General features: G+C 42.7%; 1 protein-coding gene across 23 annotated transcripts in view; it reads right to left on the bottom strand.

The window, feature by feature from the left end:
• KCNMA1 (potassium channel, calcium activated large conductance subfamily M alpha, member 1) overlaps positions 1 to 24,608 on the bottom strand; it is a 740,417-nt gene that overhangs the window by 225,020 nt on the left and 490,789 nt on the right. For 22 of the 23 annotated variants that reach the window (XM_012663330.1, XM_012663323.1, XM_012663335.1 and 19 more), the window contains 4 exons: positions 14,622 to 14,697; positions 6,076 to 6,151; positions 3,957 to 4,127; positions 2,266 to 2,357 (listed from right to left, as the gene is read on the bottom strand). In XM_012663330.1, coding sequence (XP_012518784.1) covers positions 2,266 to 2,357; positions 3,957 to 4,127; positions 6,076 to 6,151; positions 14,622 to 14,697 — 415 coding nt within the window. Of the gene's footprint in view, positions 1 to 2,075; positions 2,168 to 2,265; positions 2,358 to 3,956; positions 4,128 to 6,075; positions 6,152 to 14,621; positions 14,698 to 24,608 lie in introns of all 23 variants that reach the window. The other variant, XM_012663340.1, reaches the window with a different exon arrangement.

Genomic DNA, 24,608 nt, shown 5'->3' with positions numbered 1-24,608 from the left:
ACTTCAGGGCAATTGATTTTATAGGCTTCTTTGGGGGCGGAGGTTAGGAAACGCTGGCACGGACAGTGGGATACCAGGGTGGCCATAAAGAGAGCCCTGGGCCCTCAGAATGCCTTCTGCTTTATGGCAACCTGTCCGCACCTTAGAGATGAAATGAATCAAGATGCTGTTTTCCTCTTGGCATGGGATCAATGACCAATGGGAATCTCTGGACATATTTGGCCTTTTGGATCCAACCAATGGCCCAGACATCAGAACAGCTTGGTTCTAACCTCATCCAGGGCTGTTAAGATAATAGGGAGGAGAGGGGTCCATTAGCAGGAAGATGGAGGGATGTGCTGCCTCCGTGACAAGACGCCAACTGGCCTCCTCTTGCCCACTGTCCTTTGTGCCTTTGAAAGGAAATGAGTGCCCTGTGGGTAGTTCAAGAAAATGAGCCCTTTTCCCCACCTCCTCATTTTCTGAACGGAAGACCGGACACCTGAGCTCAGGATGCACTGGAATCACTGACCAGAGAGGAGGGTCCGCTCCAGCCAACACAGCCAGCTGCCCAAACTGGGAGGCAGTGACGAGCAAAACTCGAGGCTACCAGTCTGACTTTATGCTCTCTTAAAAAACCAAACAATCTATTCAAGAGTTCATTTGAAAATGAATGAGAACAAACACCAAAAAAAACCCCACAAAAAAACAAAAAAACAAAAAAACAAAAAACCAGTTCCATGCTAGGAACTTCCATGACTGGGAAGAGGCGTGAGTGATGAAACTTTTCTGTGTCTTGATCTGGATGGAAGGCTGGCAGTTACCAGATACATACACAGGTATGAATTCCTCGAGCTGTACATTTTACTCTACGTAAGTTATACCTCAAAAACAAAAACAAAGCTGAGTGCCCAAGAAAAAGCTTTTAAAAATAAGCCGGGCCAGGTGGTTCACACCTGTAATTCCAGCACTCTGGGAGGCAGAGGTGGGAGCATTGCTTGAGCTTAGGAGTTCCAGACCAGCCTGAGCAAGAGCGAGACCCCAACTCTACTAAAAATAGAAGAAAAATAGCCATTAGCCAGGCGTGGTGGTGAGTGCCTGTAGTCCCAGCTACTGAGGAGGCTGAAGCAGGAGGATCACCTGAGCCCAGGAGTTGGAGGTTGCAGTGAGCTATGGTGACGCCACGGCACTCTAGCCTGGGTGACAGAGTGAGACTCTGTCTCAAAAAATAAATTAATCAATTAACTGATTAAATTAAAGAAATGAAGGATGGTTGCTGTCAGCCCCACCCCACGCCCACATGCTTCTCCTGAGATGGTGTTCTGGCAGAGGACGGCAATGGCAAGGCCCTGCCCCTTACTTAGAGCAAAACTTCCAGTCCCTACTGAACTCGCACATTGATACCATTGGCAATAAAGTGATCTGAGCACAAATTGAAATAGTTGCCAAGAAGAAAGCATTCATGTTTGGGAAGCCAAACAAAAGACTCATCAGGAATAGCATGTAGTGCCCTGACCTACTATAAATATAATATTTCTTGCCCAGAAGGAATTTCAGCTGAGTAATGAGTCTCTTTGAGGACAAGACTGGTGCCTCTCTGGCTGAAGAGGAGAACCAAGTCTCTGGTCACCACCACGTCTTTGCTGTAGGCAAGATGACCTGAATTGTATAGCCCAAGGATCCCTGCTAGAGTTTTATCCTGTTATCGTTGCCTAAAAACCACCATAGGATGACATCACATTAGTTTGACGGAGCAGAATTTTATCACTTAGCCATATGATGCAAAGAATGAATGAGCTTGGGTCAGAATAGATCCCTAACAAATACATGTTATATGGGCTTGGTTATATATATGGACCCCTTCCAGGACAAACCCATTACATCTCTTGGAAATCGTGAATGGGATTAAGGCATAGGGAGTTGGTCCAAGTGTGACAACTTCCTGGGGTGACCTCTGACATCACGCCCCACACAGAATGTGTGCTTCCCTCATAGAAGCACCCGGTGGGGCGGGGGAGGAGCAGGATTCAGATGTCACCTCCACAGGGACTCTGGAAAGTCACTTAACCACATCTTTTCTGATGCGACTGACTTACTTTCTGCCTCCATGTTTGTTAAAAGTCCCGCCGAATTTATTCCGATTCAGGATGAGAGCAGCAATTTCGGGCACGTAGCGGGCAAACATTGCCTACATGCATGAAACAAAGAAACAAGAGCCAAAAAAAAAATGGCATGCAGAGAGGATTCTACCGCAGTGGAGGCAGCAAAACCTCTTGTCATACTTACTTTCTTCCACTAACCGCACTATAGGAGCCCCCGTATTTCTTGCGGTTTCCTATTAACTCTATGATTTCAGGGACGTAGCTGGCAAACATGGCCTGAGAAGATAGGAGACAGAAGAGAGACTAAAAAGACAGGCCAAAGAAAGGGGGGGATCTTTTCAGAAGGGGGGACACTAAGATCTGAAAACACAAAAGGATTAGACCTGTGAAGGTATATGTTGATATGTTGGATCATAAAAAATAAAAGCACAAAAAGGGCAAGTTCCTGAAAATACACGGGACAAAACAAACATCAGCCAACCTTGACAACTAAAAAAAATGAAAAATAACAACAACAACAAAAAACACAGCCGAGAAAAATACAAAGGAGACAGGTATAGGCAAATAAGGGTGACATCTAGCTCTTCTTCTTGACGAAAAATAAGTAATAAGTAAAAGGGTGCATAATGGTGAAACTAAACACACTCACACACAGACATACACACGTTTTTGCAAGAGAGGATCTTTCTTTCTCATTAAAATTCAGAGGAGAATCAATGCCTTTATGAGTGATTAAAGACAATAAACACCAAAAGAGGATTAAAAATAAATTTTTCCAGTAAAAAATCACTAGAAAACACAAAAGGTAAATTTAGGAAATCACATGGGAGGAAAAGACAGCAAGGAGAAACACAAATCTGCCATGTTTTGTCCAACAAACATCTTGCTTGTGGCTGGATAAGTAAGTCTTGTTACCTACGGGCACCCTGACGATGCCGCAGAAATGCCTGGGTTAATGTACACACACACATACACATTTACATACATTTTTAAATGTATACATCCTATGCATACAAAACAGAGAGATAGGTATGCATCGCTAAATATAAATGTGTGTGCAGTGTACATACATGAACGCTGTGTTTGAATTCGAGTTTTAATCACTTGCTTCATACGCAGCAAAAATCTAAACTTAAAATGAGCTACTTTGAAAGACGAAATGCAGCCACTGTCAATGTGTGGCCAGAAATCCCCCTCGAATGACATCATAAGGGATGGTTTATTGCCACCTCAAGAGCTGCTTGGACCGGAAAAACAAATAGTGAAACTTCATTACAAAAAAAGGAGGAAAAATATTCCATTTCTTGTTGCAGAATGGACGGGCTGTTTACAAAACTGCACTCCGATCACATAGTGATGTCCACCTGGACCAGACCAAGGTGCTCTCCATCCCCCGACACGGAAACCCTTCTCTTTAGGGAAGGCCCCAGCCACAGTGTTTGTTGGAAATTTGGAGAGGAACAAACGGAGGAAGGGGGAGCTCTTGAAACCGCAAACTGTCTACAAAGTACTGACAGCATCTACCACGGTCAATGACAGCAGCTGTCCTTGTAGCATATCGATGCTGAATTACATTACTAAGGGATAGGCTCACTTATTAACAGCACTTTCTTAAGAGGATTAGGTTTGCTCCCAGCTACATGGCTGTCTCTGACCAGGGCAGGGCACCTGCATCTATGGGATGAATGTAATACACCAAAGAAATATGCGGAAAAGTCACCATCGTGTTTGGATTTACTTAGCCTGATTGCAACATTAATGCAATCATTTGCTTCTAGTGCAGAAACACAGTATAAAAATACAAAGCTTTAAGGAAATGTCTCATAGAAAATATTAACGATCATAAAAATTAACATGATAATAAAGAGTTTTTACCAGTCCCCCGAGGATGAAGAAGACCATGAAGAGACGCCCAAGCGTGGTTTTTGCATAAACGTCCCCATAACCAACAGTGGACATGGTGACCATGAGTAAGTAGACACATTCCCAGTATGTGAGAGCCTGGTTGTTCTGGAAATTTTCCCATGGGTCCCCTGAATTCTCCACCTAAAGCAGGAGGGGACAGGGAGAAAAAAGAAAAACATCATATATTTAAGTGCGTGTGTGTGTGTGTGTGTGTGTGTGTGTGTGTCTCTCTTATATGATAAACCAGGAAGCACAGAGCTCCTGCAAGCTGCCTGCTGATGCATGTCAGTCTCCACACAAGGCGTTTGCATCCCCAGGCTGAGTGCTGCGAGTAAGGGCTCAGAAGCCCTGAGCAGGTAACAGAGAAAGTGGAGAAACGGCAGGAGGAAATGCCCTCCCGACTGACTGGGGCAGAGAGGGGAAGGAAGGAGGGCAATAACTCTAGGCCATTTTTCTTCTCGTAATTAAAGGTCTGAAGCATTTTGACCGAGGAGATGCCATGTGGGCCCTGCTCCTTCAGATCTTCTGTCTTTCCGCAAACAGCATGTTGGGGAGTCTGACCTGCTCTGCTTCCTTTGTAGAGCACCAACAGCAGTCCTGTCCTCGAGACTGCAGGACTTTCCCCAGGAGCACAAAACGTGAGCTCCTGAGAACAGTTTGCATTTGCACAACCCTTTAGACCAAAGGCCGGCAAACTTCTGTAAAGGGCCAGATAGTAGATATTTTCAGCTTTGTGGGCCACACAGGTCCTGGTCTCAACTACTCAGCCCTGCAAAGGCAAAGCTTCCATGAATAGGCACGGCCAGATTTGGAGAACTTCGGCCTAGGACTGTAGTTTGCCCAGCCTTGCTTTAGACTTCACCAAACACGTTCCAGTCTTCCCATCATATCTGATCTGCCCACAAGAGTGTGAGGCAGGCAAGAGAGGTGCTTGGGATACTCTCAGGAGAGAGGGCGTCCCTGTTCCACCCAGATCCAGGCCCCAGGGCACCGACAGCTAAAGCCTGTGACGCACCAGCATGGCCCGTGGACAGCCGGCCCCGGCCTCCAGTCCTGCCTCTGCAGAAGGTGTCACACATCACTTTGTCCTCAATACGCCATTTTCACAGGGGCTTTCTGGTGAACCAGAAGGACTTCACAAAATAGTAAGGTAGGGTCACCAGCTTATTAAAGACAACTATCTCTTCCACATATGTGATTCTGGCACTTGGTTATAATGAGAATTGGGGTGATTAAGGGTGATTTCACCCAAGAATCCCATCATCATTAAGGGCTGGGATGGGAACCCCAGATCTGGTGACTGGCTCAGAGTCCCTGGCTGCCATCCCAGCCTTTTCTTCCTTCGGCTGATACGGACAAAATCCCAAGTGCTGGGTAGTCAAATGTATCCTTCTACTCCTTAAGCAAACAGAGGCTCAGCAAGGGAAAGTCATCTTTATTCAAAGTCTCATCGTTAGATGAGGTTCCTTCCAGTTGTAACAGTCTGTGTTTGTATGAGACACTTCCAGCGCAAGCTGTGCTCTCTAAAAGCAGGGGGGAATCCCCTTGGGGAGAGGAGAAGGGCTTGACTTAATAATATGATGCTTTCCAAAAGTCATTAATATAAAAGAATCAGCATTTTTGAGGTACAAAGCAACTTCACAAGCAATCAGGCAAAAGAATCAAAGGTGGCTTTTTTGTCAAGGGGAAGTGAGCGAAACTGAAGGATCTGAATTTGTCCTTTCCTTAGAGATGAGGGTCAAACTTCCAACCTGTCCCTAGCTGAGACCTTCTCCAGGCGTTCTCTGAGGAAGCACTGCCATCTTGTGGTTCACCAGGGTTATTGCAAACAGAATGAAATACCTGTTAAAGTCCTGTTGCAACGGGGATGAGCTGAAAACACAGGTTAATAGTGCAAATTTACTCACCATTTGGAACTAGTTTGGGGGGAAACGCTTGGAAACTCAAACAATTGTGCGGTTGCTTCCCCATTTCCTGTCTACAATGGAGGTGAAGTTTCTCCAGGGAGACAAATTTCAGGTAATAAAATGACTCAGAGAGGGGCTTGTTCCAGGCAGGCCAGGGCGGAAGGGTCTTCAAGGACACTTACCAAATGGATGAACCCAGCTGCAGTCAGCCACGTGCTGATAAATATGGAGAGCAGATTCACCAGCTTGATGGAATTACTGTGCAAAAGAGACAAGCAAACCCCCAAGTTACAAAGGGAAGAGCCAGTTGGGGCTGCCTTGCAGGGTAACGGCTCCCCTTTGGGGGAGGGGTCGGCCACTCTGCCTCCCAACCACGGCTCTGTTATAAGGGAATTTCTGGGGGGTGTGTACGTTGGTCAAACAGGAAGGTCACAACAGAGCCCACAGGAAAATTACACCTAGTCTATTGAAAGTAGTCCCTGAATCAATCCCCTTTAATTTTGTTAAAACTTAAAAAAAAAAAAAAAAAGTTTATTTTGAAAACTAGAATCTACAGAAAAGTGAAAAATGACAGGCATATAGAACACCTGTGTGCCCTTCACCTAGATTGATCAATCATGAACATTTTATCACGTCTGCATTATCTCTACATATGATTTTTCTCTCATTTTCTCTCTCTTTTCCTTTTCTTTTTTCCTTTTGTATTTTTTTTGGCTGAACCATTTAAAAATAAGTTGTAGCCATCATGACAACCCCTAAATACTTCAGCACTCAACTCCTAAGGACATTGTGCCACATAATCACAATACCACAGTCGCACCTAAGACAATTAACATGAATTCAGTAACGTTATCTAATACGCAGTCTTTATTTAAATGTCTCCAATTGCCCCAAAATTATGTTTATTGATGTTTTCATTTTTCCCCCTACCCCAAGTTTCATACGTTGCATTTGGCTATTATGTGGCTTTAATCCAGTGGTCAGGAAGCTTTTTCTGTGTAAGGACAGAGAATAAATATTTTAGGCTTTGCAGGCTACACAGTCACTATCACAAATATTCAACACTGCCACTGTGGCATAAAAGTAGCCTTAGACAACATGTGAAGGAATGTGTGGTTGTGTTCCAATAAAACTTTATTGACAAAATCAGGCAGCAGCCCAGATTAGCCCATGGGCTATCGTTCGCCCACCCCTGCTTCTGTATCTTTTAATCTATAAGTATTAATAACACCTTTCCCCTGCCTATTTTTGTTTGTTTTCAATGACATAAAATTTTGTATGAATCCAGGCTGTCTTACAGAATGTCCCATAGTCTGCATTTTTTCTGATTGTTTCCTCATGATTAGATCCTGTTTTTTATTTTTTTAATAAATTTTGTTGTGTATATTTGAAGTTTACAATATGATGTTATGGGATACACACAAATAGTAAAATGGTTACTACAGTGAAGCAAATTAACATACTCATCATCTCACATAGTTATTTTTGTGACAAGAGCAGCTAAAATCTACTTATTCGACAAAAATCCCAAGTACCATACGATTTCATCAACTATAGTCCTTATGTTGTACATTAGATCTCTAGACTGACTCATCTTACATGTCTGCTGCTTTGTAGATCAGATCCTATTTAAGTACTCTGTTAAGAATCTCCACTGTGGTGGCATCACATGAGAATACCCCAACTCAGCAAGGCTGGGTCCATTCCCTTGGCTAAGGTGGGAGTGCCGGAGCTCACCACTGAAAGGCTCCCGTCTCCCTCTGTAATGATTACGCCATCTTGAGGTGAGACTCTGAGACAGCATGAATACCCTGTTTCCCAACAACCTTACACCTGATAATCGTAGCATCCACTGGTGTTCCTTGAGTGGATCAACTGCATCTCACTAAATTTTAAGCTCCGTGGGAGCTGGGACCTTGTCTATCTTGATCCAGGAGCACAGTAGGGCCACTGTGAGTATGTACTGAGTGCTCTGGTCTCTTCCTCTGCACTCTTCCCGCCAAACTTCACCGTGTTCACTCCCCCCGGGGTATAGCTTTTTGAACGTTGCTGTCAGCAGGTCACTTTGCTGTCCAAAGGCTTCTCCTTGACTAAAACATGATGTCCAAACTCTCCCCTTCCATCTTCAAAATCTTGTGAAGTACCAGGCTCTCCTACCACTACTCTTTCACGTGAACTCTTGAAACTGTCATCAAAGCTAAACCTCTTTACGATAGCTCTGTTTATGCTGTTACTCAGCCAGAAAGCCCTTCCCATCTATCCAAGTAGTTCTCATTCTTCAAAGTCTAGTTCAATCCCCACCTCTTCCTTAAAGGGCTCCCACCCTCCTGCAATACAAAGTGGTTTCTCCTCCTGGCTTTTACCTCCAGCCATTCATTGGCAGTTAATCCCACTGTCTTAAGACATCGTCTGTAAAATTTTAGATTGCTATTTAACTCTGTGTTCCTTGCTGCATCTCACCAAAAAGAACTCTATTTTCCACCTCTCGCATTTTCCCAGGAGTGGCCTCCTACAGCCCACAGGCTTGCTCATCCCATCGTTCTTGGTCGATTCGTGGCTGTTACAGCTGCCTTCTCCCCCATCTTTCGTTTGGGGAACCGATGATTTAAATTCCAAGAGTTTGAGATCACAGCAATAGCATCACTAACATTTTTACAGTTCTTTTTCCAGTGCTCACCACATGCACTACCATTCCAAGCGCTTTATAAATACTAACTCATTTAATTTCCACAACAACAATCTGTATTCTTGTATATAACTGTACAGAAGTCTTAACTTTTTCCGGAGTTGATTCTGACAGTTCGTGAAAAGCACAAGCAGATACTCTAAATTTTGTGGGCAAGACTGATCTTTGGAGATGTGTGGAATGACTTCCTTATGGTTTAAAAACTTCTGCTAGAAAAACATCAAAACTGTCTGTTCTGTTTTTCTTGGTCATTTTTTAGACTTGCTAGATTGTAATAATTGCCAATATGTCTTGAAGCCCTTATGTGCTAGGCACTTGAGACTGTCTGGGGCTGTCTCCCTTTTGAGAGAAGAGGGCAAACTCCTAGAGCACCCACTTTTGTGCTTAATGGTGCAAGCAGTTCCACAGCTCTAGAATTCCGAAGGCACCAAGCTGGAGAGCACAAAGGCAAGCACAGATCTTCTAAGTCCTGGCCTTTACCCTTTTTCTAGACACCGTCATGGGTCCTGCTATCCCCACCTCACCTCTAAGTAGTTTCTGCAGTTGTGCAGGGAGATCACCAACTGACCAAAAAAATGTTTAAAACCTTCCCTCTAAGCCTCCCCTTAGAGCTGAGAGAAAACATAACTCTTGCTTTTCTGCTCTCTGGAGTAGCCGGACAGCCCCAGAGGCCTAATCACTAGTCTTCCAGAATCTTCTCTCCCTGGAAGGGCAACCCCCTGAACCAGAGACTGGCAGAGTATAAACAAGGAGAATAGATACAAGGCATCCACCCAGCGAGCCCTGCAAGTGCAGGAGCCCTGGCAGACAAGGAACTCGACACTGCTTCAGCCAGGTCACCAACGCACCCTGTCCGCAACACGCTTCTCAATGCAAAACCAACGTAGAGCAGAACCCTCCTGTGCCTCCACCTTGTAGGCCCTCCAAGGTGTGCTCTACCTTTGGAGAGTAAGAAATAGAGTAAGAACAGGTAGCCAGTGGAAAAGGGAGAGATCTTAGAGGCGTGTGCCCTGTGCATTTTCTCAGGGCATAATTAAATACCAAGTGGGTTCACTTCCATACTCCTGGATCTTTGGGACCTATCAGAGTCTCTGAGCCTCATGGTGCCTTGGGGAAATGACCTAAATATAGTGATTATTAAACTCTAAATGATTGTCACAGTTATATTAACAGTGCTTAAGGGAGCTCTTGCTATGTATAGAACATTTAATCACGGTGGCAGAAACTGTGCATATTCGGCTCTGAAATCTGATTATTTTTATGACATTGGCTTTATCACAGATCCTTAGGTTTAGGAATTTACTTTACAAATTAAACTCTCCGACCAAGCAATCATCTGAAAGCTATGCACTAAAGACGTAAGGTTAACCCTTGGTGGACATCCTCCATACTCTGAAATGTGAACCTTGCCAGGTTGAGTGGGGATCCTTGGAAGGAGGGGGTGGGGAAGTGCCAGGAGCAGGGCTGTGTGCTCTTCATGGTGAAAGAGCCCACCGTGGATTGTCATGTTTGGGCCAAACATGAAGGTACCAGTGGTTAGAATGATTGGAATCATTCAGATTTTAGCCCCTTTCCTATTCCTTTAGGGAGGGATGGACTATGATCTTATCATGAAATCCTGGCCCGCCCACAGAAAACTATTCTGATGTTTCCATTATAATTTCTGAGTCCCCATCCCATGAGTTCTCACTGGCCATTAGAGTAATTCATCTCAGTGGACACAGAAAGTCACCCAAGGGCAGGCACAGGATTCTTGTAGATCAGAGACCTTTTCCAGGACTCTGTGGGTGCTGTGAGAGAGAGTCTGACTCCTGAGATTGTACCTGCAAACCCAGAGCTGCTTGAGGCCTTCTTTGTCCTCTGTGTATCTGACAAGCCATGTTGTGGTTAACACTGAAAACGCCATTTACTTTGCACAAAGAGGTGCAAATATGTCCCTGTTCTGCTCCTCTCCAATTTTCTTCTTTGTTTCTGGTGGAGAGGACAGCCAGGTGCCAATGGCCTTATTTTGTTTTATTGCTATCTTTTCTGGACATAGGTAAAATTCTCTCCCCCAAAAAAAGTCAACTGGACTGCACCAGTCTGAGATGAAGGGTCTGAACTATAAGACAAGAAGTAAAGCAGAATCAAGTTCTGCCAACTCACCCCTTAATTATCCCTGCACCCCCCTCCTCCACCCTGATTTGTACCACCCAATCTATTCCCTAATACCTCTTCCCTGGACTACTGCCCCAACTGGTTTTATGGTCCCAGATGCTTCAAACCCACTCTATGCAATCGGTGGAATGAGGGAGCCTTCTAAAATGTAAATCTGACCACATTTGCTCTACTGATTAAAATCCTTCAACAGCTCTCTCGCTCTCAGTAAAAACCACAAATCTAAGGACCAGGCCTTCAGGATCGGGCCTCTCCCTGCACACCCCAATCTCCAGATCAAACACTCTTCTTTACAAACTTTATCTTGGAGCCATTTCTAAGGTCATATATGCTGTACAGTTTTAGTCCCCAAAATGTCCCCTCTAAAAACGTGTTGGCTAGGTCAGTGAGAGCCCAGACATTTAATGGAATGCTAGGTGGGAAGTCAAGTGGCATGGTGGATAGCAAGGGTCCCCTCTAAGTGGGGTGGGGTGGGGTCGGGGCAATTTTACTTTATCCTTTACACTTTTTCTATTACTATATTGTTGCAATGTTTATAATGAGCATATTTTATTTTAATAATTAAGGGAAACAAAGCAATATCCATTTTGAAAAAAATTGCTAGGTGATCCATGCTTTAATCATCAACAGCCACCACAGTCAATGAGATGTGGAATTACAGCCTTTAAAGAGAGCGGCTTACTTTGCTCTGACCGTGCAATGTGTGTTGTCACATCTGTATGTCAGCTTGCCAGTCTGCAGGGCGACTGAGGACCTGCCAACAGCTTAGACAGTGAGGGAGTCTCCCCGCCTCCCTTTTTCACTGGCCAATGTCAGGCTATGGAGTATTCTGGGCCCTCTGTTGGCCTGCAGTCTGGGGATTCCAGTAATTGACTTGCCCACTTCATCCTGTGCACCCCAGCTTCCCTTCTGCTGCTCTCTCAATTCTTACTTCTCCCTCCCACCCCCATGTGCTTCTCTGCACCATTCTTCCAGGTCTTGGCCGAGCAAGGCAGCCAAAGAACAAAAAATGAAAGAGCAATTCCAAATCATTATTTCAAATCACATTGCAAAGCCTCCATCCCTACCTAATGCCCCAGATTGGCAGGTATGCGCTGCCAGAGAAAGCCAGACAACATCTCCCTAAAGGTGACCACATGGTTCCACCCACCCTCCTGGAAGGACCACCGTGAAAGCGGCAGAGTACAGAGGAGTCATAAAGAATCATGCAAAGTCCAAAGCCCTACAGAAACCAAGGCTTCTATTTCTCCGGGGCACAGCTTCAGGGTCAGTGCTTAGGCTAGAAGAAGGTGCAGAGATTAGCCAGGAGGAAGAATGGGCTCAACGAGTAGTCCTGGGGCTTCTGGAGTTCTTAGAATTTCGTGAAGTTTCAATCCATGCCTGGTGACCTGGCCATGCCTCCTCTTCCACCTCAGAACCCCCAATGTCTGGGAGCACAGAATTACTCAAGGGTCCCCCAAGTGTCATGTTCTCTCACCTGCGTACTTTCTGTAGTGTCCTTAATTAGAAGTTTGTCCCACCCTCCCTACCCCTCCCATGCCCAGCCTACTGGGCATGACACCTAGTTTTTTCAAGGCTTACCTAAAACACCCCCTTCTCCTTGAAAATATCCTTGACTGCCCCAAACCTCACACCAAACCTGACTTAAGTACTCTCCGCTGTGCCTCCCAACCCCTGGGCACACCCACATCAGCACCAACCACACCCCAGTGGGCTCTTTGAAGGCAGGACTGTATCCTAGTACCAACCTTGCTGCTGGCACAAACAGGTGCTCACATCAGGCTTGTTAAATTAACTGAATCACCTGGTCATGACCCGAGTGATGGGAACTTGGAAAACCCAAGCTGTGGGGTCATTATGAAAAGCACCCTCTGATAACAGGAGTCTAATTGAGTGGGAAGTGGGGTGCTGAGAAGATGCTGTTTTGGAGCCAGGATGGCAGATGCCTGAACAGCTGCCACCCCATGACTCTGCCCTAGGGCCACTTTCCCCCTCCTCCCCTGACTGGCTGCTTCAGCTTTGTCCCTCTGCCCTGGGAGATTGAACCATCCATAACTGCACAGTCACCAAGCAGACTGTTCACCAGGGATGCCAGAGCTCTTTCCTGCATCCAAAGGAAAGAAATGAATCTTTTCCAAGGAGTAGGAAATAGGCAGATATACTAGAAAGAAGTCAGAAAAAGATACTCAGATGGCCGATCATTCTCTGAAGTCTAGAAGGGATCCACAGAGTACACAAGGAGGCAAGAACAGTTATCTCCTCATTATTCCTCAGAGCAATGGAACCTTCTTAAATGAAATGTTGATGTTGGAGAACAAAAATCTCCTGAATTTATGAGGTAGACGTGAAGCAGGGAGAGAGAGACACTGCACAATGTTGGAGTATGAAGGGCTCCTCATAACAGCATCCCCACTAGGAAAAAAACATGTCTCTTAAGGACAAGATCCTATGCTTGGCACTGGGAGCTCACCAATTCTACCTGAAAAAATACAGTCTAGTGGAGCGAGCCTGACATAGGTAGATATTGGTGATGCTAGCTTGCTGAGCATTTAAATTTCAAGAGTACTATGATTCCATTGCATAGAAGAGCCATAAAAAGGTAGAAATCAGGGTTATTGTCACTCAAAGGAAAATATAATGAATAACAATATTCACTATATATGAACAATATTACATTATCGCTAACAGAGAACTGATACATGCTTACCTCAGGGTCATGAACATACTTTAAAAGACATCAATGGCATTAGATGCCCTTTTTCTTTTTAACTTGGTTAATAGGAAGTGAATTTGACCTCACATTCACATAGATGAATAGTTAGAGACAAGAAACCAATTTGGAATTAAAGCAAAACAAAATAAGCAAACAAAAAACACTACCACCCAAAGGGGGAAGCCAAAGTTGGTTAAATTTGGTAGATGTGTTGGGTTCAGGAAGCTGGGTCCTGGTCTCCGTTACTGGGAACATGATGCTGAATCCACACTCTCAGAAATGCAGGTATATTAATTACAAATCACAAAGTGCACAGGTGTCCTGTTTTTAATCATTTATCAAGCACATTAAGGGCAACCAAAGAGGAAACAGAACATTAGAAGTGAGCTTCTTAAAGTGTAATTTCCTAGAAGAGAAATTTATGGCCTGTATTTATTCTCCATTAGAGTCCGTCTAACCTCTTTTATTAGTTTATTCATCAAGACAGCCCTGGTTTCGGGCCAGCTCTGCAAACCGGCAGGTCATCAGGAATGAGACCCTCCGGGGGATTTTCCTCCTGGTCCAGTTGTGTTTTCCAGATCATAACACAGTTAGCAGGAGTAGTCACGGTGCATTCGGCAGGAGGTTTTTAGGTCCTCCCCAAAAGGCAATTCACAGATCAAGCCCCAAGGGCTGTATGGATATAAAGTGAACCTCTAAAAATGTGCTTTGAAATGAAATGATTTCCTGTTTGCCGTACGAGGTCTGTGATTGCCTCTCATAGCATTGCTTCTATTGCCTTTACGACTGGGTTCAATTTCTTATTTAGCAATGTCATAAAGGGGCGATTTAGAACCTGGCAGCGAGGACCTCCCGATCAATGAGCAAATCTCTCCCTCATCCACTGGCACCTCTGCCCCTGGCGCCAGGGCTCATCTCTGAGCAACTGCACTGGGTACCCGAATGTCAGCCACACGTTCCCCAAACCCAGCCCGACTTCCCCACGTGCACAGCTGTTTTTCCCCTGGCCCTGCAAGAAGAGAACAACCCAAACCCTACTCTGGGGTTTTCTCTCCATCTTTGTGTTAGATCACTGTTTCTGTGAATAATACTCTAATTTGTGAAAATCAAAACAAGCACACTCGATATCTACAACTTGGCATTGGGAATTGAAATGAGAAAAAATATCTTACCTTGTTTTAAGAATATTCAGAAACTGCAAAATTTCTGAAAACTGTATCAGTCTGAGAGCTCTTAAAAATCTCAAACCTGGAAAGAGAAATGAAACAGAGATGCATTATTTTCAATGCATGGTTTTAATGTTCACAGTCTGACATCTGATTTACAGCTGCCCAGTGCTGAAGGGATATAAAGTTCTTGCAGAAGATAAACCAGCCGGTACCTCGGATGTATTCCTTCATGCTGATTGTTGGCTGGTTTAATCTCAGTTGGTAAACTGATGTTCTCATGATACAGGTGGCCCGTGTGGAGCCACGTTAGGGGCAAAGCTGGTGGGGAGAGCCCAGGTTACTGAGCTTGCCGTTGGGTGATCTCTGAGTTAAAGACCGTTTCTTAGTACCTAGTTGTCTGGCAGGATTTAGTCTCTGAAAATTGCTGGGAATTGTGATAGCTCAGGGTAACTCTTGTGCTAAAAGCAGATTAAGAATAAATCGGATAACCTCATGTCTTTGATGGATTTTTTTTTTATCTTTATCTTTGGCCCCGATAAAATGAAGAGTATAGCCCACAGTGTTATCTGTTTTCTACAAAGTTCTATATTTTTCTCCCAATCAAAAAAAAAAATCCCAGATCAGTAAGATATCACGCCCTACAAATTCAGGATTCAAAACTTGTATAATTCCACTTTTACTAAGCGTTAAGATAAATGTTTGTCCTTTCTATATCAGCAACCTCTCTTGAATGGAAAAGAAGAGTCAGTGTTTCCAGGTGGTAGAAGACAGAGAGAGAATGAAAACATAATGAAGGATTTTTTAAAAACACAAATTATTATGGTGCTTTAGTAGCCAGGAGTAAACTACATTTCTGTTGAGGTTAAACTCATGAGTAAAAGACATTCTGAGTTAGTCATGGGCTATATATCTTGGCTGTTGCACAGGAGAACGACTTACAAAACACTGATTATCGCAGTTTTGAGACACACTGAATATCACACCCACTCCCAGGGCATTTTCTTCTGCATATTTTCAGGAAGCATGTTATTAAGCACTGCCACGCCACGTGCTTACTGCAGCGCTAAGCCCATAGCGGACCAAGTCGACAGCTCCGAGCCAGGGGGTGAGACCTTGTTCTGCGTCCACGTGTGCGTTGGCAAGGTGGGCCTGACTAACGCACAGCGGTGGGAAGAAGGTGGTGGAACTGTTTAGGTGGTAAGGAAAAATTCACTTCAAGCTCACAGTGGAGGTGAGGAAATCTGCACAAGAAAAGACAGAGAAAAGGATAATGGCTCAAAAGGAATATTTCTCATCTGAAAAGGATTTACCTTCATGAACAGAATATTTTTGTTCAGAAACAGTCTCCTTCTACGCTAAATACTACTTATAGGACTTTTATTAAACACAAGGCTGCAGAGACAAGAAGGGGCGCTGGTGCAACGAAAGGGCCCAGGAGCCTGACACCCAGTCGTCACCAAACAGATGAAAGGCTGACTTAGCACCGTGACGCTGAACTTGATGCAGAGCGGCAATCCAGACGTGACCTCAGAGAGCAGAGGAGATAAGGGAAAAGGAGAGAGAAGAAGATGAAACTCAAGAAAGCAGAAATGGATTGGAGATCACAGAGATCCAGACTATGAATAAAATGTGTTCCAAAGGGAAGTACAAATAACATGCAGACCAGAAGCAGTGGCCAGGACGTAAGAGAAAAGAACTTTCTAGACATGAAAAAATGACTTGACACTAAAAGGTAAAATGAATGACCAGCCTAGAGACCCATGCCAAAAAGTATCTGGCTTCTTTTTTCAAATTTCAATTATTATTAAAATCAATTAAGCAATAAAAATAAAGCATCAGTGTCGGGGTGGGGGGTATTGACCATTAACGTAACTAATGTCACTAAGTGTTAAACAATGATTGAGCAACACTCAGAATTTTCAGGCAAACAGAATCTGATCCAAGATTTTATTTTTATACCCGGTCAAGTGGTTGTTCAAGAGTAAAGGTAACAACAAATTTTTTAAAAAATATCCAAGGTCTCAAAACATATATCATTTGCTCGGTTTGTGCAAAACATTTTCAAGGAGGTTCTCAAGACTTAGTGTATCAGAATGGGGGCAAGTTTAGAAAGTAAACTTCTAACAGATTCCACGGTTTGTCCTACGCATCCAGCCCGGCCTAGACTGTTGATGTCACGCTGGCACCACCATCGCGTATTGCTGTGAGATAAAATGAGACATGTAGAAACCTGGCAGAAAAAGACTGGCAGCACAGGAACCAGGCAGAGATACAACAGTGCCCCCTGTCCACCTCCAGTGGATGCCCATAACTGCGGATGGCACTGAACCCTAGATACGCTATGCTTTTTCCTGTACATACATATCTATGATAAAGTTTAATTTATAAATTAGGGATAGTATGAGATTAACAGCAATAACTAATCACAACATAGAACAATTACAAAGAAATGCCAGCATCACTATTCTTGCACTTCGGGGCCACCATTAAGTTACATAAGGGTCACTTGAACACAAGCACTGTGATAGCGCTGCAGTGCATCTGATAACAGAGCTGGCTACTAAGTGACTAAACAACAAGAGGGTGGGAACAGCCTAGACAGCCTGGACACCCGGTCTAAGGGAGCATTCACGTCCCAAGCGGGATGGAGCAGGATAGCATGAGATTGCATCTAGCTACTCAGGATGGCGTACAATTTAAAACTTACAAATTATTTCTGGAATTTTCCATTTAATATTTTCAAACTGCAGTTGACTAGAGGTAACTGAAACCATGGAAAGCGAAACCACAGATAAGGGGGGAAATCATTACCTACAAGACATAACATACCAGTAACACGTTGGCCACTCATAGTTTAATCCTGAAAATCCTGTGTGGCATATATATTTTTTAAATTTTTTTAAATTGTTTATTTTTTTATTTATGGAACTAAAAATAGGATACAAATGACCCAAACTTCAAACTGGATTTTTTTTTTTTTTATTGTTAAGCGATGGCATTTGTGTTGTGTATCTGTTGCTTGTTTGTAGCTTGCCACACTTTAGTGACTCACAAAAATGTAACAGAATAAAAGCTTTTCTTTTAATTGAGGTGGATGAAAATGAGGCTAGGAATAAAATGAACGCAGAGGCCCATGCTCTTGCAAGAGAGAAACTGCAGATCTACCTCTGAGCACCTTCTTAACAAAAGCGAGCCGGGAGACAGCATAATATTAAGGTGCACATATAAAAAAGAAAACCAAACCAGCTCCCAGGATAACAGCTTTTTCCAGCATGGAAACTAGAGGAAGGTGTCCCCCTACAAAAGGGACCCAGAGTGATGCAGGAGCAAGACTCTGTGAGCTGAATGACAGTGGGCTTTGCTTATTTGGCTGCCTTGCACTGGTCATTTGCACGGCATTTGCATTACATAAATCAGTAAACAAAGTTCTCCACGGGTTAAAAAGCCAGCCTGAATTTTATTCTCAGATCAAGCCAGACTATCTGGAGAAATGGTTGGTCTGAAGCATGTATCCTCAGGCAACCAACCATTCAGAACAGCTTCCCAGCTGCTCTCTGCTCTGGACCCCTTGTGGTCTCTGCTCAAAATCCTCCAATATCCCCCATTTCACACAGAGTATAAGTCAAAGTCCTTCAAAGACCTAAAGTGATGCCATGCTCTGACCAACACCATCTCCTTTAGGATCTGATGGCCTCCTCCTATTATTCCTACTACTTTCCCCCTGATCTGGCTGTCTTAATATACAGAGATCCCTGAATACACAGGCATGGTCGGCCGGTCTGCTGCAGGGCCTTTGCACACGCTGGGCTCCCTGCCTGGACCACTGTCCCCCAGATGTCTACATGGCACACTCCCCCACCTGCTTCAGGTTCTCATTCAATGTCACTTGGGCAGTGGGCCCTCCCTGGCTACCCTACCTAAACCTGCACCTCCTCCCACACCACCTCTGAAATCCTTTATTCCTCTTGCCTACTTTACTTTTCTCCTCAGCCTGGAGCATTAGCATCTTCTTTATGTCATTTACTTTCTGTCTCCTCATCTGTAGCATCAGCTCTAGGAGAGGAGGGACTGATGTCTGTTTTGTTCATGGTTATATTTCCAGTACCTAAAATGGTGTCTGCCATAAGGTGCATGCTCAATAAATCCTTCTTGGAACTGAATGAGTGAATTAGAGTTTTGAGAAAGAATTAGGTGGCAGAGAGTTAAAGTTTAGATAATCTGCATTCAGAATTCTGAGACTGTATGTTGCTTACTAAAGGGAAAAGCCACGAGTGCTGAGGGACCCCCTGACAGAGGTATAAAGGAAGAGTAGAAAGCAGCCTGTGGGGGAAAAGCCACCAAAGGCCACTCCTGTGCACCCAGCAACTTCAGGTTAATAAAGGAGGCCAAGAAAAGAGAGGTGGGAAGGGAAACTCCTCAATGACAAATGATTCATCTTCTGTATCTTCTACTATTTTCTTGCTATTTATTCCATAAAAATCTCTGAAATAAAATCATTTTCTAGGGAAATATAAAATGGCTACAACAGAATTGTGAAGAAGAAAATATGTGTTACTAAAAGCCCCAACAGGTACCAGGTCCAGATAGGTTTATGAGTAATTTCTTTATGCTTTCAAGAAATAGTAAAATTCTCTAAATATTCTTTATTGTATGATCAATCATAAAAATGGACTCATCTCTCATTTTCTGTGCTCTGTATTGGTTTAGAAAGTTGGCATTACCTGGACGTAGGTACCCACACATTAAAAAAAAAAAAAGGCAGGCTCATCACATTAATGACTAATAACAGTAGTCCTAAGTAAAATGTTAGCTTATCAAATCTGGGCCTGAATTAAGTGAATAATACACATGGGCTGCAGTGGATACTGTGGGGCACGTCCCAGATCCCTTCTTTGGGGATGTTATTTGTCCCGGGTTCCTGAAGCGTGGCCTGCTAAGGGCTCACAGCTGTTCCCTCTACAGAAATTGCCCTCTGCTCCAGGGAGCTGCCTCACCCAAGGTTCCACTCCCTGCCAGGGATGGCCCCCACCAGGACCTGCTGATATGGGGACAAAGGCCAGCTGCCTTGCCTCAATTTGGCATGATTCTGAAGGGCCATCCAGCTGCAGCGCTCCCTGTGGGATGGGCTGAGGCTTCTAGTCCAGCTGCAGCTGAGCCTGAGTTCTCCACTCTTACTGTCTCACAGGCACGGGCATTAAACCTACCCTGGAGAAGTGTATACCAGAAGACTAAGTGCTCTGTTAATACACGTGGGCATACTGGAGGTGCTCAATAAATGGCAATTTTATCATAGGACGCTCTAGAATTAAAAGAGCATAGGATTGCACACAACTCCACAGAAAAGTCATCAAGATGCCATAGAAAGCCCAGAAAGACAGACACGAGTGCCCACACTCACACTCGCGCCTACACACACACTTGGTATACAGTATTACTGCTATTTTAAATTATTGGTGAAATGATGATGTTGACCATGATGTAAATCTATTACAATTGATCATCTTCTATTTGTAATTACTTACGACATGCCAAAACCTTAAACTATATCTTTTAACCCATACAACAGAAGAAAATAGCTAAGGATAAACAGACTGGATAGTGTGTCCAGCACACAGTTTGTAAGCAATGGAGCCAACTTTCACCCTGATGATGTTGAACTCCACAAAGGCCAAGCTTGTAGCTGCTGCCCTGTACAGACTCTGGCCAGTCAGTTCTGATTCTAAACATTACGACTCAGGCAAGGTTTCAATACTTGCGATACACCTTGCCAAAATGTCCTAACAGTTGGCATTCCCATCAGTACGTAAATGCCCTTTTGCCCACGTCCCCGCTGGACTGAGTACTGCCATAGAGAAAGGAAGGAGGGAGGGGGAGGCAGGGAGGGAGGGAGAAGAGAGGAAAGGAGGAAAAGAGTTCCAATTTGATAGGCCCCACTTAAGAGCTAAATGCTGTTTCATTTTGCTTTTCTATCTTAACAAATGAAGTTAATTATTTTTTCATATCATTATTAGTTATTTTATTTTATTCTTTAAAGTGCTTTATAGTGACCTTTGCCAGTTTACCTGTGTGTTTATCTTATTCGTAGTAACATATTTGAGTTTTTTTATAATGAGGATACTGTACATTTTATATTATCTCCCATAGTTTCTCATTCTTCTTTTAATTTTGCTTAAAGTGTTTTTCTCAGTCTAAAATTTTGCTTAAGGTGGATTTTTTTTTCCTCAATTCTAAAATTTGTTATATGGTCAAATGTATCAGTCTTTCCATCACTGTTTCTTTTCCTTTTTTTTACCATCCAACAAAGACCATCCCCATAATACAGACAGATTTTTTTTCCTACATCTACGTTTTCTCTTTGTGCTTTTAGGACACTGGTTCTGAACCTTGGCTGTACATTTAAATTACCAGGGAAGCTTTGAGAATTACTGACACAGGGGCCTCGGCCTCCCCTCCCCCATTCTGACTTAATGGGTCTGGGGTCCAGCCAGGCAGCCAGATTTTAAAATTCTGAGGTGATTCTGGTGAGACACTAAGATCGAGAAGTATTGAAAACTTCTGTAAATAGAGAGTAAATATTTCAGATTCACTCCCAACTACTCAACTCAGCTGTAAAGAAAAGGTAAACAAGTGGGTGTGGCTCATAGTCTAGTAAAATTGGATTCATGAGGACTAATTTGCTACACCTGCTTTGGAGGTGTGCTATCCAAATCCATTGTCCACACAAACCACCTGGGGCTTGTAAACAGGCAGTCTGATTCAGTGGGCTGAGATGGGGCCCGAGACTCTGTGCTGTTATCAGAAGACCACCCTTTGCGAAGACCAGGCTACAGGGCAGTGACTCCCAGCCTGCTGCCACTGCAGTCACCGAGGGATTTTAAAACACTACGGATGTGCCTCCCACCCCCAGATATTATTTAATTGATCTGGGGATCAGAATTTTTAAAAATTCTCATTATAATATGCAGCCAAGTTTGAGAACCACTGGTTTAGGACATCTTTTCTTTCCTTTTTTTGACCTTGAATTTGTTAATCCATCTTGATGTATTTATTTATTGTGGCTAATAATGTGCCAAAAAAAATCTTAATTTTTTTCCCCTAGACAGCAAATTCCCCTTTTCCTGAGTAATCAATCACTCAAGTACTTTACAACCAGGATGTGGAGAGACAGGAACACTCTTACACTGCTGGTGGGACTGCAAACTAGTGCAACCTCTGTGGAAAACAATTTGGAGATACCTTAGAGAGCTAAAAATAGAAATACCATTCGATCCAGCAATAGCACTATTAGGCATCTACCCAAAAGAGCACAAAACATTCTACGATAAAGACATCTGCACCCAAATGTTTATGGCAGCACAATTCACTATTGCAAGGATGTGGAAACAACCCAAGTGCCCGTCAATCCATGAGTTGATTACTAAAATTTGGTATATGTTTACCATGGAATATTACTCAATCATAAGAAACGACAGTGATCTAGAACCTCTTACACTTTCCTTGATTAAACTTAAGCCCATTATCCAAAGTGAGGCACCACAAGAGCAGAAGAATGGGCTCCACTTGTACTCCCCATCAAATTGGTACTAACTGGTCAACACTAAGGTGATCACATGGCAGAAATACTCTCCAGGGATTAGGGGGATGGGGCGGGTAAATCCGCAACTAAAGGACACAGGGAGCACTGTAGGGGGGGAAGGACATGCCTTTAATCCGCACTTGGGTGAGGCAAAGACATAAAGTGTAACCCTAATGTTTGTACCCTCACAGTACCCTGAAATAAAAAAAATAATAAAATAAAAAAAGAACATACTAGGTAACTATAAGTTCAAAAAAACAATACTACAATGAGATTATTTCTAAAATAATGCATTCAGTTTAAGATTTCAGGGGAAAAGTAATCTTGAGAACAATAGAGAAAGATGATTTCTAGTTTAGTGTTTATAATTAAATAACCAGAAAACCAATAATGACTAAAAGTAATAAAAAATTCTAAATCATTTCATGAGGACAAACAGTAGCAACAAGAAAACAAACAAAATAAAATCCTGGCTGATCTAATAAAGAAAATAGAAAAAAAGTTATGCACAATTATATACTAATAAAACTATGAAAACCTCAGTGAGAAATGATTTTCTGAAAAATGTGAACTTTGAAACTTAATACACACAAAAAAGAAAACCATTATAGGATAATAACTGAGATATAAATTGAAACATGTATTAATAGCTTGCCCTCAAAGACTCTGCACCCATATGATTTATTATTAAATTCTTTAAAACACCTACATTTTATTAAAATTCTAAATTGTTCCATAACACAAAAAGAGATGGAAAGCTACTAAACATATATTATAAAATACACATAAACCTAGTACCAAAAACTGACTCTCAAAGCACAAAAACAAAATACAGATGGTTCTCAACCTATGATGGTTCAACTTGCAATTTCTCTACAATCGTACTAAAGCGATACGCATTCACTAGAAACCATACTTTGAGTATCTATATAACCATCCTGTTTTTCACTTTCAGTATAGTATTCAATAAATTACATGCGATATTCAACACTTTATTATAAAATAGGCTTTGTGATAGATGATTTTGCCCAACTGTGGACCAATGTAAGTGTTCTAAGCATGTTTAAGGTAGGCTAGTCTGAAAGGTAAGGTGTTCAGTAGGTTAGGTGTATTACATGCATTTCAACTTACAATATTTTCAGCTTATGGTGGGTTTATCAGGGCATGACCCCATTGTAAGTCAAGAAGTCTCTCTATTCTAATTACCATAAAATCATAGATGCTAAAATTCTATATGAAATATCAATATGTATAATTCATCAATGAATTAAAATAATATTCCAGAGCATTCTGGTTGGACATGGCAGGTTGAACACAATGATTTATCTCTGCCCCCTCTCAAAGCCTCACCAAAGTAATACTAAAGGGGTAGAGGAAGGTAAAATCCCACAAGAATAAAAAGAATGGAACAGGAAACTACAACGCATAAGAGAAAAATGACAAAAATATTGGTAGATGACAAGTGGATATTCTTTTGGCAATTAACTTGGCAGAGCCAAGAAATCTAGCTTCACATGTGTATAATATATAAAAAGAAAAAAAATACATACATATGTCCATAGTGGGGAAAAATATACACACACACTCTATGACAACAGAATATAAGAAATGTCTTTGGTCAATAAATTTTGAAGAGGAATTCCATAAAGAGCAAGTTTGGTAGGGGTGATGGGGTGTGAAGATGAAAAAATAACACTCCAAAATGTGAAAGGAAGTGACTGATACTGGGAAGAGGGAGGCTGTGAGAATGATGCTGAATGACTAGGGTACCAAACTGGAGCAGCCAGTACACAGTAGTAAGAGTGAGCTTTTGAGTTGTTAAAACAGAGCAATATTCTGAGTGAACTGGTAATTCCTAGAAAAAACACATTATCGCCAGAGCTGTAAAGACCCAGCTATTAGATAGAAACACACTGCAGCACACCTCAGTACTCCCCAGACAAGCTGCAAAAGACAGCATTTAGTTATAGGCTAACAGAAAATCTCAGATCCAAAGATGAGCACAAAATAATCACCAGACATTTGGGGAAAAGCAAGCTTTCCTTGAAGAAAGGCACATATTACACTGAAGGAAAAAGTTACATTTAAGGCTACAACATTAACAAAGCAAGTGAGAAAAACTGCTTCAGAAAACGTTTAATTAAAAACATAAAGAGCTGTGAGAAAATACATCAAGTTAATAAAAGTCAATTAGAAATCACTGAAATTAAAATTTTGGACATCAAAACCTTAAAAGGCCAACTTATTAGAAGAATGGACATAGATACACAGCAAACTAGAGGGCCAGACTATAAAATCGTGTTCCTTTCATACAAAGGGACAAAGGAATAAAAAGTTCAAAAGAAAAGTTAAGAGACATGGAAGACAGGTATCGATTTTCAATATCCATGTAATTGAGTTTCCAAAAGGAGAAA

Source organism: Propithecus coquereli, unplaced genomic scaffold, assembly GCF_000956105.1.
Source record: "Propithecus coquereli isolate 6110/MARCELLA unplaced genomic scaffold, Pcoq_1.0 Scaffold80, whole genome shotgun sequence".
NCBI lineage: Eukaryota > Metazoa > Chordata > Mammalia > Primates > Indriidae > Propithecus > Propithecus coquereli.
The sequence above is the reverse complement of the archived record's forward strand: the minus strand, read 5'-3'. Positions and strand labels throughout refer to the sequence as shown.